The 16,927-nt window shown below is 42.5% G+C and overlaps 1 protein-coding gene across 1 annotated transcript in view; it reads left to right on the top strand.

Annotated features, from left to right (window-relative positions):
* TMEM245 (transmembrane protein 245) overlaps window positions 1–16,927 on the top strand; it is a 342,105-nt gene that overhangs the window by 313,026 nt on the left and 12,152 nt on the right. Inside the window, 1 exon segment of the mRNA XM_030204645.1 lies at window positions 3,877–4,071. Coding sequence (XP_030060505.1) covers window positions 3,877–4,071 — 195 coding nt within the window.

Genomic DNA, 16,927 nt, shown 5'->3' with positions numbered 1-16,927 from the left:
TGATCTTACTATTTCAGCCTAATAGGTCAAGATGATCTTAAGAACAAAAAAACTTTTCTCTTTAGTTAAAACACTAGCTTCCACTAATAAGGATGAACATTCACAGAAAACATGTCCCACCACCCAAGACCTCGCTTATCATTTCACCAATAAAATCTGCTTAATTAGGTCCAAACTATCTAAGGCTACTCCATCAGAGGAAAATAGGCCAACCCATAGTTCAGCCTTAATTGACGGAGATCCTACAACCCAAGGACTCAAAACTGACCAAAAACTGGGAATCTTTATAAGCAATAACAGCTGAGGATGTAAGATCAATACTGTTGAAATGCTCCCGAGCCAACTGCTCCCTGTATCAATACCCAAAACACCTACTCAAATCCATCCCTATGGAAGCAGTAAACTGGTTACTCCATGATCTCAATGAGCTGTTAAAAACTGGCTCTCTTCCTCCTGATATGGGCAAAATTGTTCTCACTCCACTACTGAAGGGATCTCGGCTAGACGTAACATAGCCGGCAAACTACTGTCCAGTGGCAAGCATACCTCTTTTTACTAAAGCATTAGAAACCTACATTAGTAAACAACTCTCTTTTTATCTGAAAAAAGTTTGTATTTTACACTGGTCACAATTTGGCTTCAGATTGTCACATACTGTGGAAACATTACTGCTAGTTCTAATTACGTATGTCAAACAACACCTGTGCAAAGGTGGCAAAGTAATTCTTCTTCAATATATCGGCAGCATTCAATGCAGTTGACTACACATTGGTACTCGAATGCTTAGATCAGATGGGAATAACAGGGACTGTGCTCAAATGGTTCAGTGAATTCCTTTCAAATAGAAGCTATTCTGTCAATCAAAACAACCAACTTTCCAACTGTGGAGTCCCGCAGGGATCTCCCCTCTCGCAGATCCTGTTCAACCTCTTTATATCATCCCTTGACTCAATACACCTGGGACTTAATGAGCTACTATTATCCTACATGGATGACATCCTGCTTCTCTTACCAGTAACAGCATCAAACTAAGATCCAACTCAGTCTGTAGCAAATGGTATGACTTCTGTTAGCACCTGGGCCATGACCAATAAACGGAATCCGAACACACAAAAAAACCAAGGTCCAGTGGTTCCAAAATCAGGGAGTTGAGATACCATCATCAATATCTTTATCCAATGGTCAAAGCTTTACAGTTGAATCTGAAACCAGAGTATTAGGGGTCTTGCTTGATTCTTTACTCACCTTGTCTTCCCATATTAATCAGCTATGGAAGAAAACACTATTCAAAATGAGACATCTGTGTCTAGTCAGACCATTCTTCGATCAAAAAGCCTTTGTACTACTAGTCCAAATGTTAGTCCTACCTCACTTGGATTACTGTAACATTCTCTTTCTTGGTATTGTGTCAATATTAGAAAAAACTTCAAATCATACAGAATACAGCTGCAAGACTAATATATACAGATTGAATGGATATACTAGTGTTTCAACTTAGCTAAACAAACTGCACTGGCTTCCCATAGCAGAAAGACTCAGGTTCAAATCTGCTTGTTTAGTCTTTCAAATCTTACAGGGCTTCACCTCTGAACTGCTGACTAAGACCGCTTCGCTATATCTGGTCCAGTCTAACAGGCTGAAACAACAATTAATACTAGCATCAGCGTTTCAAAAGACAGTTTGAAGTCAGAAGACTTTCAGCTCTCTATTCCCCATAATTGGAGTCAAAATATGGAAAACTCTACCTATTCCCATCAGAACAGTAAACAGTTATCTCAACTTCAGGAGGAGGCTAAAAACCTTTCTGTTCCCAAAGACTGCTTCATAATAATCCATCATGATTTCTGCTTCCTAGTATCATACATTATCCTTTCCTTTAATGTTTTTAGTCTCATGCATTACACCAATGGTCTCTAATGTTTTTCATACCTCACACTAACACTATCTGCTTTTGTCTCACCTAGAATTTAAACTGCACTGAACCCTAGAAAGGGGATATTAGCGGTAAACAAGAACTGAATTGAAGTTCCAGTAGAGGGTTAATTGACTTGCCTAGTATCCAGGGAGCTGCAGTAGGATTTGAACCAGGCTCCCCTGGATTTAAGCCTGCTGCTCTAACTCTTAGGCTACTCTTCCACACCACATATGTACTTTAGGGATCATATCATCTTCCTATAGGTATGACTGTATATGGACACACATTTTTGGCTTTATATCCTTGCTTCATTCCAGTCTGAGCATACTCTTTTTTTTCTACTTAGTGTCACAAAAGTCAGGAATAGTGAGCCCTTGGGCCACTGCCGATGACAGGCAGCAGCAGACAAACCACCCAAACAAGGATCGAGGCGGAAAACAGACAGGACTGGTATAAGCAGGCCTGGAGCTGAAGCTGAAGGCAGGCAGGGCTGGAACATGACGGGAGCTGAAGCTGGAGGCAGGCAGGGCTGGAACAGCAGGACTCGAACAAGCAGGACTGAAGCTGAAGGCAGGCAGTACTGGAACAAGCAGGACTGAAGGCAGGCGGGGCTGGAACCAACAGGACTGGAGCTGAAACTGAAGGCAGACAGGGCTGGAACAGCAGGAATGGAACAAGCAGGACTGGAGCTGAAGCTGGAGGCAGGCAGGGCTGGAACAGCAGGACTCAAACCAGCAGGACTGAAGTTGAAGGCAAGCAGGGCTGGAACAAACCAGACTGGAACTGACGCTGAAGGCAGGCAGGGCTGGAACTGAAGCTGAAAGCAGGCAGGGTTGAAACAAGCAGGACTGGAACAAACAGGACTGAAACTGAAGCTGAAGGCAGAGAGGGCTGAAACAAGCAGTAGTGGAACTGAAGCTGAAGACAGACAGGGCTCCAGAAAAAAGGAGAACAGATTGAGCCAGTCTGGGTTTTACTTCCATTGCTTTCAGTGGAAGCAAAACCTGGACTGGATCAATGCGTCCTCCTTTTTCTGGAGCCATATGGTTACCCTACAGGACTGGAACTGAAGCTGAAGACCTACAGGACTGGAGCAAGCAGGGTTGGGATTGAAGTTGAAGACTGGCAGGACAGGAACAAGCAGGGCTGGAACTGCAACACACACACACAGACGAAAACTCATCTGAAGACCTCTGTTGCAAAGGCAAAGCCTGAAAGTTCCCAGGCATTTACTGATGATGTCACAAGTAAGAATGAGGCTTGGCAGCAGGAACACCAGGGCGATGCTTGGCTGGAAGAACATCAAAGCGAGGCTTGGCTGGAAGAACACCAAAGCGAGGCTTGGCTTCAGGAACACCAAAGCAAGGCTGAAATGCTGGAACATCAGAACAGAACTGGAATGATCTCTGGAACACGACTGGGAAACAGGGAGGAAGCAGTCCACAGCAGTCACAGGGCCTGGTCACTGGAAGGAGAGGTGAGTGTAGACTCTGGGCATGGCCACAACCGTGACATAGTTCCATTTGTTACTAATGTCATCAACGCTACTTAAATCTCCTATAGAAAATACTGGTCTAAAAAGTCATGCAAAGATTATTTATGTGAAGTTTCTTAAGTATAGTTTCTAAGGCACTTTTTTGTGTGTTAAACCAAGAATGTGTATGTTTGTCTTCACTGAAGTCAACGTACAATTAAAATATGTTCTAAGTCTCAAATATAGGTAAACAGAGACCTAAATGACTTGATTGCCATTTTTCTTTCATTCTTTTTACCACTACCAAATGAAAATGAAATAATTTTCTGTAATTACCTGGATTTCTTTATTTCAAAATATGCATTTTTGCTTTGTTGTAATGTTTCAATATATTCATTGCCAAAATTTCAGGTATACTGTATTTTCTAAATGTTCATCATTGTAGTATAAGTATATTAATTGTAGCTGGTTTATGCATTTATTCCAGAGGCGGTCATCCCTACTTGACAGGCTTAGCAGTTGCTGGTGGAGCATACTATCTTGGACTAGAAGGTGCCATCATGGGACCTATACTTCTTTGTATACTAGTTGTTGCTTCTAATATATACAGCGCTATGCTGGCAAGCCCAACAACCACAATGCCTACTCCATCACAAACACCATGGCCTTTACAGATACACCGGTAAGTTAAGTGAAGAAGAGAAACAAAAGAACAAATGTGTTCATGAGAAAATTGCGCAGCTCAAAATGGGAAAATGCTGCAGTGTATCTGTACCATAGTGAGATTATATATATATCAGTTAGGATATACTAGGTTTCTAGTATATCCACATGTATCCCATTCATATTCATTGTGGATAGGATATCCTGAATATCTAACTGTGTGGGATTCCTAGAACAGGTTTGGGAAGCCCAGGATTAAACTATTTCTGAAGCAGGAATAGATCTACTTGTTGTGAATTAACTCTTGACCTCTGATTCATGATGGTACTACTGGAAGAGGTTACATTTGTGGTTATTTAATTAGAAAGGGTAAGAGAACACAGGTCTTATTAGAATATTGTACCACTTAAATAAGCTAGATATGCATGTTCTTGAGTTTGTTTTTATCCACAGCTATAATACATTGATATTCCCTTTAAGGGTGATATTTCAAGCACTGTATTAAACATAAACGTATTAATACTTTTGTAATCTAATATAATTTCAGCTTGGATCATGGTTTTCTATGGTGAACACAATCTAAACATGTGCTACAATACTTATTTATTGATTTATTTATTTATTACATTTGTATCCCACATTTTTCCACCTGTTTGTAAGTGCAATGTGGCTTACATAATTCCGGAGAGGTGGTTACAAACTCCGGGGTGAACAAGTACAGAGTGTATAGTATAATTAATAGATCTGGTGTAGCCTGTCCCATGCAGGTTGCATGGGGTGGGATCGTGCGGCGAGGGATTGAGTATTGTTCGTTTTCTAGTTTAGTTGTTGTGTTTCATTGTTCAGTGTTTATGTTGGCTCTGTGGGGTATGCCCTTCTGAAAAGGTGAGTTTTTAGGTTTTTTCGGAAGTTTAGGTAATTGTTCATGGTTTTCAGGTCTTTTGGTAATGCGTTCCAGAGCTGCATATGTAGGAGAAACTGGATGTGTATGTTGATTTATACTTTAGTCCCTTGCATCTTGCTGATTCAATTGTGTTTCTAATTGGTAAGTTGATCAGTTCAGTCATGTAGCCCGGAGCTAGGCAATAAATTATTTTATGAACCAGAGTATAAATCTTGAAGGATATACATTCTTTGATAGGTAGCCAGTAGTTTTTCACGAAGGAGTTTCGCGCTTCCATATCGTGTTTTTCCATAGATGAGCCTGGCTGTCGTGTTCTGAGTGGTCTGAAGTTTCCTTAAGATTTGTTCTTTGCATCCTACATATATTCCGTTGCAGTAATCGACGTGGGTTAGTACCCTTGTTTGAATCATGTTACAAAATGTTTCCCTCAGGAAGAATTCTTTTACGCGTTTGAGTTTCCACGTTGTGTGGAACATTTTCTTTGTAGTGGCTGTGGCTTGGTTCTCTAAAGTTGTTACTATCTATAGTAATGCCGAGGATTTTCAGATTGTCTGAGATTGGGAGAGTATATTCCAGGGTATTTATGGTTGTGGGGTGGTTTGTGCTATGTTGGGATGAGAGAATGAGACAGTGTGTTTTTTCTTTGTTGAGTTCTAATTTGAATGCCATTGCCCAGGAATCCACGATCCTCATGCTGTTCGTAATTACATTGGCGATTTCTGATGGGTTTGATTTGAAAGGTATATATATTGTGACATCGTCTGCATAGAGAAAAGGGTTAAGGCTTTGATTGGATAGGGACTTGGCTAATGGGGTCATCATTAGATTGACTAGAATGGGTGAGAAAGGTGATCCTTGTGGTACTCCACAATCAGCTTTCCAGGGTGGTGAACTGTTTGTTTGACTTTACTTGATATGGCTTTGTGGTTAGGAACTCCTTTATCCATTTGAGTGTATTCCCTCCAATTCCTATCTTGTCAAGTATTCTTAGAAGTGTATTGTGGTTTACCATATCGAATGCGCTTGACATGTCGAATTGAAGCAGGAGGATGTTTTTACCTATTGCAATTTCCTGCTTGAATTTGGCCAGGAGTATAACTAGTATAACTAGTACAGCTTGACATTTTGTCCTTTAGATTGTAAGCTCCTTTGAGCAGGGACTGTCCTTCTTTGTTAAATTGTACAGCGCTGCGTAACCCTAGTAGCGCTTTAGAAATGTTAAGTAGTAGTAGTAGTACTATGGAGGGGCCTGAAACCAGATTGCAATTCATACAGTATTGAGAATTTATTGATGTATTCTGTGAGTTATTTGGCTACGATGCCATCCATCAATTTGGTTGACAGTGGGATGGATGCTACTGGACAATAATTGGTCATTTCATCTGTTTTTTTTCTTGGTGTCTTTTGGTAATGGTGTGAGTAAGATGTTGCCTTTAATCTTGGGGAATAGGCCGTAACATCTGCAATGAATCGGTTGGGGGGCGTCCAGTAGACAGTAGGCTGTGGAGAGCTTGCTGGTCGCCTGTGCACCTGGTTCAGCTGTGATCTGGGTGAAGTTTGACCAAGTTCGGTCTGCTAGGTATACTTATGATGCTATACATAGCAAAATATATCATAGTAATTCACCATATGAAATTACCTCCCTTAAATATAAAATTATCAGAAAATGCAATACATATATTAATGATCTAGCACTAAAGTAAAGCAGTGACCAAAGCAACCTATGCTAATGACCCCTACTGTGAAGTGCTGGGTGGGGGAGGGAAGGGATTTTGAATTTAACTCCTCCCTTTTTTGCTTGTAGCTCAAGACAGTTACATTTAGGTACATTAGATATTTTTATCTTCCCAGGGGACTCCCTATTTGTTTGTGCCTGAGACAATGGAGGGATAGGTGACTTGCCCAAGATCACAAGGAACTGCAGTGGGATTTGAATCTGGCTTTCCTGGTTCTCAACCCACTGCTCTAGCCATTCGGCCACTCCACTCCACTCCAAATCATACCCCCTGCATCACATAATCACCAACAAACACCAAATCCCTAATTGCTCTTGAAGGATCTCACAAAGGAATATTTCCCTCAGTTCACTTCTTCAGGACTGATCCACTCCCATGGTAAGGGCCACCTAAAAGGCTTTCATTAATGTGGAGGAATAGAGGCTACACTGGGATAACAGTAATGCTGCTGAAACTCTCTGCAGGCTGGAGCACAGCTTTTGGGGAGCTCAATTGTCCCCCCCCCCCCCCCCCCCCAATTCATTTCTGGGGCAGCATCTATTTTCTATAAAATATCCCACAGACTAACTATACAGGTGACAATAGGCTGGATATTCAGTTGCAGACAAGTGGTATAACTTTAAAATGATAAGTTGTCTATGTAAATGTATATGTATTTAAAGCAGCAATAGGAAGGCAATTCTATAATTGGGGACCTCCTTTTAGGTACCCATATGACACATACGGGGAAATTCTATAAATGGCACTCAAAAATTAGCACTGGGAAAGATTAATGCTTAACGCCTTTCTATACAGGGCAAGTACCCTTTATAGAATAGTGCTTAGCTCCGATTCCCGCACCAGACTTAACTCCTGCTAAAACCTGGTGTAACTCCTGGCACCCAAATTGAGCACAAGGACCCATTATTCCATAACACAGTACACAACTTTCTGGAATGCCCATGCCCCTCCCATGGCAACACCCCCTTTGGGTTGCATACTATGGGATTTAGGCGCCCAGCATTATAGAATACCATGCAGCCAGATGCAAGTGCAAATCATATTTGGTGCCAATTAATGTCAATAATTGGTTGTTGGCATCCAGTTATTGATGGTTAACAACTTGTTGGTAAATTAAGCTGCATGCGCATCTCTGGATTGTGCCCAAAGTTTGGCACCATTTATTGAATCCAGGGGATAGTGGTATCTGGGCATCATGTCTGTAATTAGAAAAGGTACTAGAGAAGGGCGATGAAAATGATAAAGGGGAAGGGACAACTTCCCTGTGAGGAATGGCTAAAGTGGCTAGTACTTTTCAGCTTGGAGGAAAGACGGCTGAGGGGAGATATGATAAAGGTCTATAAAATAATGAGTGGAGTGGAACGAGTAGATGTGAATTGCTTGTTTACTCTTTCCAAAAATACTAGGACTAGGGGACACGCAATGAAGATACAAAGTAGTAAATTTAAAACAAATCAGAGAAAATATTTCTTCACTCGATGACCACAAATGCTCGCAGTCTAAGCAATAAAGTTCATGACCTTCAAGCCCTGATGTTGGAGGCAGACTTGGACATAGTTGCAGTCACAGAGACATGGCTCAATTGTTCCCATGAATGGGATGCAAACATACCAGGCTATAATCTTTTTAGGAAGGATAGAGATGGTCGTAAAGGTGGAGGAGTAGCTCTGTATGTGAGAAATGATATCACGGCAACTGAAATGACAGAGAATTGGGGAAAGGAAGAAGCGATATGGATCACCTTAAAAAGAGAGGATAGAACCTCTGTCCACGTGGGTGTTGTTTACAGACCCCTGACACAATTGGAGGAACTAGATAAAGATCTGATCGCAGATATTCAAAAGTTGGGGAAGAAGAGAGAGGTGCTGCTGCTGGGAGATTTCAATCTGCCGGATGTAGATTGGAAGGTTCCATCTGCGGAATCAGAAAGAAGTAGAGAGATCGTGGATGCTTTTCAAAGTGCTCTGCTCAGACAAATGGTGACGGAACCCACGAGGGGGGAAGCGACGCTGGATCTGGTACTCACAAATGGAGATAGTGTGTCAAATGTCCGAGTGGATGCCCACTTGGGCAGCAGTGACCATCAAACGGTTTGGTTTGATATGACAGCTGAAGAGGAGGGTGGCCACTCAAAACTCAAAGTCCTGGATTTCAAGCGTGCTGACTTTAGTAAAATGGGGGAATACCTGAGGAAGGAGCTGATGGGCTGGGAGGACATACAAGAAGTGGAAGGGCAGTGGTCCAGGCTGAAAGAACCTATAAGTACGGCCACAAACCTTTATGTAAGGAGAGTAAATAAAAGCAAGAGAAAAAGGAAAACAATATGGTTCTCCAAGAAAGCGGCTGAGAAAATAAAGGCTAAGGAGTTGGCATTTATGAAAAAAACAGAAAAACTCAAGAAGAGGAACACGGACAGGAATACCGGATGAAACTGAAAGAAGCCAAGAGAGAGATACGTCTGGCGAAAGCGCAAGTGGAAGAACAAATGGCTAGAAATGTAAGGAGGGGTGACAAAAATTTCTTCAGGTATATTAGTGAAAGGAGGAAGACTAAAAAGGGAATTGTGAGACTGAAAGATGCTGCAAACTGCTATGTAGATAATGATGAAGAAAAAGCAAATTTGCTAAACAGATACTTTTGTTCTGTTTTCACAGAAGAAAATCCTGGCGAAGGACCACGATTGACTGGCAAAAGTACATATGAGAATGGAGTGGATATAGCACTGTTCACAGAAGGGAGTGTGTATGAACAACTTGAAAATCTAAAGGTGGACAAAGCCATGGGACTGGATGGGATCCACCCCAGGATATTGAGGGAGCTCAGAGAGGTTCTGACGGGTCCTCTTAAAGATTTGTTTAATAAATCCTTGGAGACGGGAAAGGTTCCGTGGGATTGGAAAAGAGCAGAAGTGGTCCCTCTTCACAAAAGTGATGATAGGGAAGAAGCTGGAAACTACAGGCTGATAAGCCTCACTTCGGTTATTGGAAAAGTAATGGAAACGATGCTGAAGAAAAGGATAGTGAATTTCCTGGAAGCCAATAAGTTGTGATTGAATTCTTAGTGTAACCCGCTTTGATTCCGGTTGGAAATATGCGGGATATAAAAACTGGGAATGGAACGGAGAGAATGTTGGAGCATTGGGAAGACAGATCATTGAACAGCAGGTCTTGCACAGGGAAGAGGTCACTGGCATGCAGAAGAAACTTGGGAGCATCGGTCAAGAGCAGGCTGAGATGTGGCAGGAGATAGCAACAGTAAGGGAGGACATGAGGGGGGAGGGGAAGGGGAAAAACAAAGAGTCAGTATGTTACTTTGTGTCACTTATTTGACTGTATTGCACTATGGGGGTGGGACAGGAGAGAGGAGAGGGAGAAATGGTGGTTGGAGTTTCTATGGGTGTCCTGTGTTTCTGTATTCATATGGCTGCCCTATCTGATTGCAAGGTGCTAAGACAGATTTCATGAGCACTGTCTAGCATAGTACCATAGAATGAGGAAGAAGTTCTGAGGCCTTTATTGGCCTTCCACAATCACATTAAACAGAACATGCATTGATACAAGACACCAGAGTCCGTGCATTTCAGCAAATGGTATGAGGCAGATAACAACAGAGGCTAACTGGGAAAGTAACACAGAAGCCTGCTTGAAAATAGAACCATGATGCAGCCAAGCTGCTGACCTGTGCACTCACTTGGTTACTGTAACAGAGCATCTCTGGTCCCATACTTACATACCCTCTCCCCCACAATTGTAAGCTTGTTTCCAAACTAGGGACCTCTGTGCCACAAAAGATGAGGACATACGGTAGAGATAGCTAAGTCCAGTACTCATCCCCTGCTGCCACTGAAACATAGTCAACAGAAAGCCAGCATTCAAGGGGGACTGGTTAATTCTAGAAACTTCTACGTGCAGTTAAGATTCCCCCAGACAACTGTCTGCTCTAACAGACATAGGTTTCCAATGCTGAAAGCTTACCGCATAGATGTTCAGCGCTGAGGCAGAGTTGGAAGAAGGGTTGGAGCTGCACCATGAGGCACACGATGCTGCTGCTGCATGTGAGTAGGAAGATCCTGGATACCCTGAGCTGGAGGAAACACAAGAAGATCCAGGCTGGGGTCACATTTGGTATTTTCATTTCAATTTATGTTTATTGTGAGACATTCGGTTAATCACAGCATATCAGAAATAACAAAAAAGGAAACATACACAACATAGTAGCATCCTGCAGCTTATACAGAATGTAAACTGATAATGGTTTGAACTCTCATATGACAACAGTCTTTGCAAAATGCAAGAAATATACTCACAATTTTCTCTCCCTCCCTTGAAAGTATGATACACATTTGCTGTACGTATACTCTAGGTTTCACAAACTGATTCACATATTCATAAGATGTCCTTTCCCCGCCGGGGTTAGCGTTTGCCAAAATGGTGTCCAAACACGGAAAAAGGCTGATTCTGTAAACTTCAAATCAGACCCTGCCACTCTCCACTCAAACTTCATATAATCAATCATTTTACTGCGCCATTGTTGGATTGTAGGACTTTTGGATGAGATCCACTCTTTCAAGATTACTGACTTGGCTATGGTTGTTGATCTGCGCACAAATCCTTTATAGCCTGCCGGGAGAGGGGTGGTCAATGAAGGTTGTCCAAACAGTAGGAGCAGGTCATGTCTCCATTTAGAGTGCCACATTGCCGAAATATAATTTAAAAGGTTAGTCCAAAAAGCTGATATCTTAGGACATGACCAAAACATATGTCCCAAAGTGGCACCTGGGGCCATGCACTTAGGGCACGCTCCATCCGGGGATACTCCGACATAGAATGCCCTTCGAGACGGCATATGTACCCGCATTGCAAACTTATAGTCCATCTCCTGGTGCGACACCATTTTTGAGGAGCTCTTAATGCTAAGAACAAAGCCTTGGAAAGTTGGTCTGGATACTGAAACTGCCAGCTCCTCACTCCAAGATCCCGCCAATGCTGTATAATTAGGTTCTTGTACTGAGTCTCTGATATGTCTGTGGTGCATCTGCATTGGAACCTTAGTTTGTGATTGAAAGGAAAAGGCAGAGGACAGCTCCTCTTGTACATCTTCTGTTAGCGTTTTCCAGGGTAGACTATGTACATAATGCCTCAATTGAAAATAGTGAAAACGGTCAGAGGGAGATAACGAATTGGGCTTGTAACTCCTCGAACGGCCGTATCTGGCCCTCCTCCGTTAGAGCTTGTATTAAATATTGGAGTCCTTTCCTTTTCCATTTGGCAAAAGTAGGATATATGTTCCCTGGTGGGAATTTAGGGTTGCCACAGATCGCCATAAATGGGGTCATTCTTGCTGAAAACTGATGGTGGCGACAAATCCACTTCCATGTTGCTTTTCCTGTGGGACGGATGTGCGAATTGGTCAGTATAGATGGGAGTGGGCCCCCTCCCACATGTAGCAAACAACTAAAATGTGTATCTTGAGTGAGCACTGTCTCTAATGTAGTAGCGGAAAAATCTGATGTTGATCGATACCAGTCAGATATATGACACATGCTACTGGCTATGGTGAGGTAATGAATGCTCAACAGGCCCAACCCTCCATGCTCCACCGGGATATAAAAGGTCTTAATAGAAAGACGAGCCCGTTTCCCTCTCCATAAAAATCATTGTCGATGTTTATTCAATTTCTTCTCATCTTCAAGCCTGAGGAAGAGTTGCAGTGTCTGAAAAATGTATAACCACTTCGGCACCAGCAAGATATTATACAACGCTATTCTACCTAGCAGTGATAGGGGGTAATCTGTCCACAATCTCAGCTTGTGACATGTCATCTCCATCAAAGGTGTTACATTATCATGATACAGTCTCGTCATATCCTGGGTTATGTACATGCCTAGATATTTAATTCTACTCCCTGCCCAGGTTAGAGGAGTACCCGATGCACCTGGGCCCTCATCTGTGGGATAAACATTAAGGCCTATGGATTTATGCACATTTAGTGTAAAGCCTGACATTCTCCCAGATACTTGGATCAAATCCAGCAGCTTTCCTAAAGTTGCATGCGGTTGGGTGGTAATTATCATGAGATCATCTGTGAAGGACAGGGCCTTAATTGTTTCACCCCCAACTTGTATACCTGGGATCTCTGCTGAATATTTAATGGCTCGCAGAAGGGGTTCCATGGCCAAAATGAAGAGCGATGGTGAAAGAGGGCATCCCTGTCTAGTACCGTTTTTGATTTGAAAAGATTGTGATTGAACTCCATTAATTAGCACTGATGCTTCTGGGCATGAGTATAAGGCTCTTATGGCCCCCATAAGTCACCCACCAATTCCCATATGTGTTAACACAGTAAATACGTATTCCCATTCTATCTTATCAAAAGCTTTTTCAGCGTCGAGGGAATACAGACAGGTTGGGATTTGCTGTTGTTGCCTAAATGCCATGGCCAATAGTAGTCGTCGGACATTGCTGGCTGCCTGTCTAGTTTTGACAAAGCCTACCTGCTCCTCCCCAACCAATCTGGGCAAAATATTAGACAGCCGATTCGCTATGACTTTTGCCAGGATCTTAAGATCGACATTGATTAAGGAGATGGGCCTATAAGAGTTTGCCTGATCCTCGGGCGGCCCAACTTATATATTAGTGTGATGAATGCCTTATTGAAATATGGTGGGAATTTGCCCTCCCTAATAATCTGCTCATAAAACTAATGAATTCTTGGGTAGAAGGAGATTGGTAACAGCTTATAAAACTCCCCTGAGTATCCATCTGGACCGGGCGCTGATCCTATAGGTAGGGTTTTGATTGCCTCTTGTATTTCTTTAAGCGTTAGGGGGTGGTCAAGATCTCTCTGTTCCTGCTCTGTCAAATGTGGCTGGCCAACATGGTCTAAAAATTGGATAATCTCTTCTGAGCCTGGAGTTTGGGATGGCTCGTACAGAGAGCTAAAGAAGTTCTGAAAGATTTCAGCCATCTTCTTGCTCTTGTTGTGGAGTTCCCCCTGAAAATGGCAGATACAAATCAAGGTAAGGTATACACAAGAAGTAGCACATATGAGTTTATCTTGTTGGGCAGACTAGATGGACTGTGCAGGTCTTTTTCTGCCGTCATCTACTATGTTACTATATATGTAATTAAAATCTGGAATTTGTTGCCCGAGAATGTGGTAAAAGCAGTTAGCGGGTTTTAAAAAAGGTTTGGATAGCTTCCTAAAAGAAAAGTCCATAAGCTATTATTAAGGTAGACTTGTGGAAAATCCACTGCTTATTTCTAGGATAAGCAGCATAAAATGTATTGTACTGTTTTAGGATCTTGCCATGTATTTGTGATGTAGATTGGCCACTGTTGGAAACAGGATCATGGGCTTGATGGACCTTCGTTCTGTCCCAGTATGTCAACACTTACAGTGGGGGAAATAAGTATTTGATCCCTTGCTGATTTTGTAAGTTTGCCCACTGACAAAGACATGAGCAGCCCATAATTGAAGGGTAGGTTATTGGTAACAGTGAGAGATAGCACATCACAAATTAAATCCGGAAAATCACATTGTGGAAAGTATATGAATTTATTTGCATTCTGCAGAGGGAAATAAGTATTTGATCCCTCTGGCAAACAAGACCTAATACTTGGTGGCAAAACCCTTGTTGGCAAGCACAGCGGTCAGACGTCTTCTGTAGTTGATGATGAGGTTTGCACACATGTCAGGAGGAATTTTGGTCCACTCCTCTTTGCAGATCATCTCTAAATCATTAAGAGTTCTGGGCTGTCGCTTGGCAACTCGCAGCTTCAGCTCCCTCCATAAGTTTTCAATGGGATTAAGGTCTGGTGACTGGCTAGGCCACTCCATGACCCTAATGTGCTTCTTCCTGAGCCACTCCTTTGTTGCCTTGGCTGTATGTTTTGGGTCATTGTCGTGCTGGAAGACCCAGCCACGACCCATTTTTAAGGCCCTGGCGGAGGGAAGGAGGTTGTCACTCAGAATTGTATGGTACATGGCCCCATCCATTCTCCCATTGATGCGGTGAAGTAGTCCTGTGCCCTTAGCAGAGAAACACCCCCAAAACATAACATTTCCGCCTCCATGCTTGACAGTGGGGACGGTGTTCTTTGGGTCATAGGCAGCATTTCTCTTCCTCCAAACACGACGAGTTGAGTTCATGCCAAAGAGCTCAATTTTTGTCTCATCTGACCACAGCACCTTCTCCCAATCACTCTCGGCATCATCCAGGTGTTCACTGGCAAACTTCAGACGGGCCGTCACATGTGCCTTCCGGAGCAGGGGGACCTTGCGGGCACTGCAGGATTGCAATCCGTTATGTCGTAATGTGTTACCAATGGTTTTCGTGGTGACAGTGGTCCCAGCTGCCTTGAGATCATTGACAAGTTCCCCCCTTGTAGTTGTAGGCTGATTTCTAACCTTCCTCATGATCAAGGATACCCCACGAGGTGAGATTTTGCGTGGAGCCCCAGATCTTTGTCGATTGACAGTCATTTTGTACTTCTTCCATTTTCTTACTATGGCACCAACAGTTGTCTCCTTCTTGCCCAGCGTCTTACTGATGGTTTTGTAGCCCATTCCAGCCTTGTGCAGGTGTATGATCTTGTCCCTGACATCCTTAGACAGCTCCTTGCTCTTGGCCATTTTGTAGAGGTTAGAGTCTGACTGATTCACTGAGTCTGTGGACAGGTGTCTTTCATACAGGTGACCATTGCCGACAGCTGTCTGTCATGCAGGTAACGAGTTGATTTGGAGCATCTACCTGGTCTGTAGGGGCCAGATCTCTTACTGGTTGGTGGGGGATCAAATACTTATTTCCCTCTGCAGAATGCAAATAAATTCATATACTTTCCACAATGTGATTTTCCGGATTTAATTTGTGATGTGCTATCTCTCACTGTTACCAATAACCTACCCTTCAATTATGGGCTGCTCATGTCTTTGTCAGTGGGCAAACTTACAAAATCAGCAAGGGATCAAATACTTATTTCCCCCACTGTATGTACCCTGCCAGCACTTTTATGTATAAGTGTATACTTCCCCATAAAAGTGCTGCTATTTTGTAAATTTACGTGCACGTTGGGCATTGGCACCCAGTTATAGAGTCAGGGGGGTAAGTGGATATCTGCTGCTGAATGTACATGTATGAATTTAAACAGATAACTTATCCATTTAAGATTACACTTGGTATTTAGTTGCTCTGGCTTGAACAAATATGCCATATAAAGAGTGACTAGATTTTGTCAGTCTCCTTATAATTTCAAATTCAGCCCCAATTGATGGCAAAAAGTAAGTCAAAATTCAGGCACAATAAAGGTACCATAAAAAGGGAGGAAACCAACAATAAAATACAAATGACAAAAAACAAACCAATTTATCAAATATAAAAATTGAAAGTAGAAGTCCATAAGGTACACATTAACAGCCTCATTTTATAACAGCTTATCTAAATGTAAGTACCATTTACGTGCTCAGACTTATAGAATATTGCCATTCATACAGGTAAGTATACACTAAATGGCAATAGAGCACCTAAGCAGTATTTTATAATTACACACTAAAATGGCTTAGCACTTGATTGTTAGATGGGCTTTTACAGGGGAGGGGTATGGGTGGGGCATAGGCGAGGTTCACATTTACACTCTTAACTTACAGAAAACTGTAAGTTATGCAAGTACATGTCACATTGAGGCACTATCATGAGAGTCATAGGCCTGTTATAAATGTATGCCTCACAGAAATACATACAGGGCTAAATTTCTGGGGGAACAGACTGGAACCTGGTTCCACCCTTCTCATCCAACTCCAGAACCAAAGTAGCAGGGTGTTAACCAACAGGTAGCAGAGGAGAGGAGGGGATAAGCCTGGAGCAGAGAACAACCAATCTACTCTCTATTCTAGCCACTCTTCTGTTGCTTCTGCCCCTGTCTCACCTACCCCCCTGGCTCCACAGTTCCCCTTCTGAATACATAGGCAAATACACACACCCAGGGCTATGATCTCTTGCTAACAAGTAAAAAAAGACACAATGTTTTTCTCACAAAGGCTTATCTTTCACAAGCTTTCTGTTACACACCCAGCCACAAAGTTAGTCAACCATAATTTTTGTCTAAAAAACACACAGTCTGCTCTTCATATATAGACCTATACTAAAGGACAAAGGTAAAGGATCATGGATTTGATATACCGCCTTTCTGTGGGTACAACCAAAGCAGTTTATATATATTCTCCGAGGACAAGCAGGC

The sequence above is a fragment of the Microcaecilia unicolor genome, chromosome 1 (assembly GCF_901765095.1).
Source record: "Microcaecilia unicolor chromosome 1, aMicUni1.1, whole genome shotgun sequence".
NCBI classification, from domain to species: domain Eukaryota; kingdom Metazoa; phylum Chordata; class Amphibia; order Gymnophiona; family Siphonopidae; genus Microcaecilia; species Microcaecilia unicolor.
The sequence above is the reverse complement of the archived record's forward strand: the minus strand, read 5'-3'. Positions and strand labels throughout refer to the sequence as shown.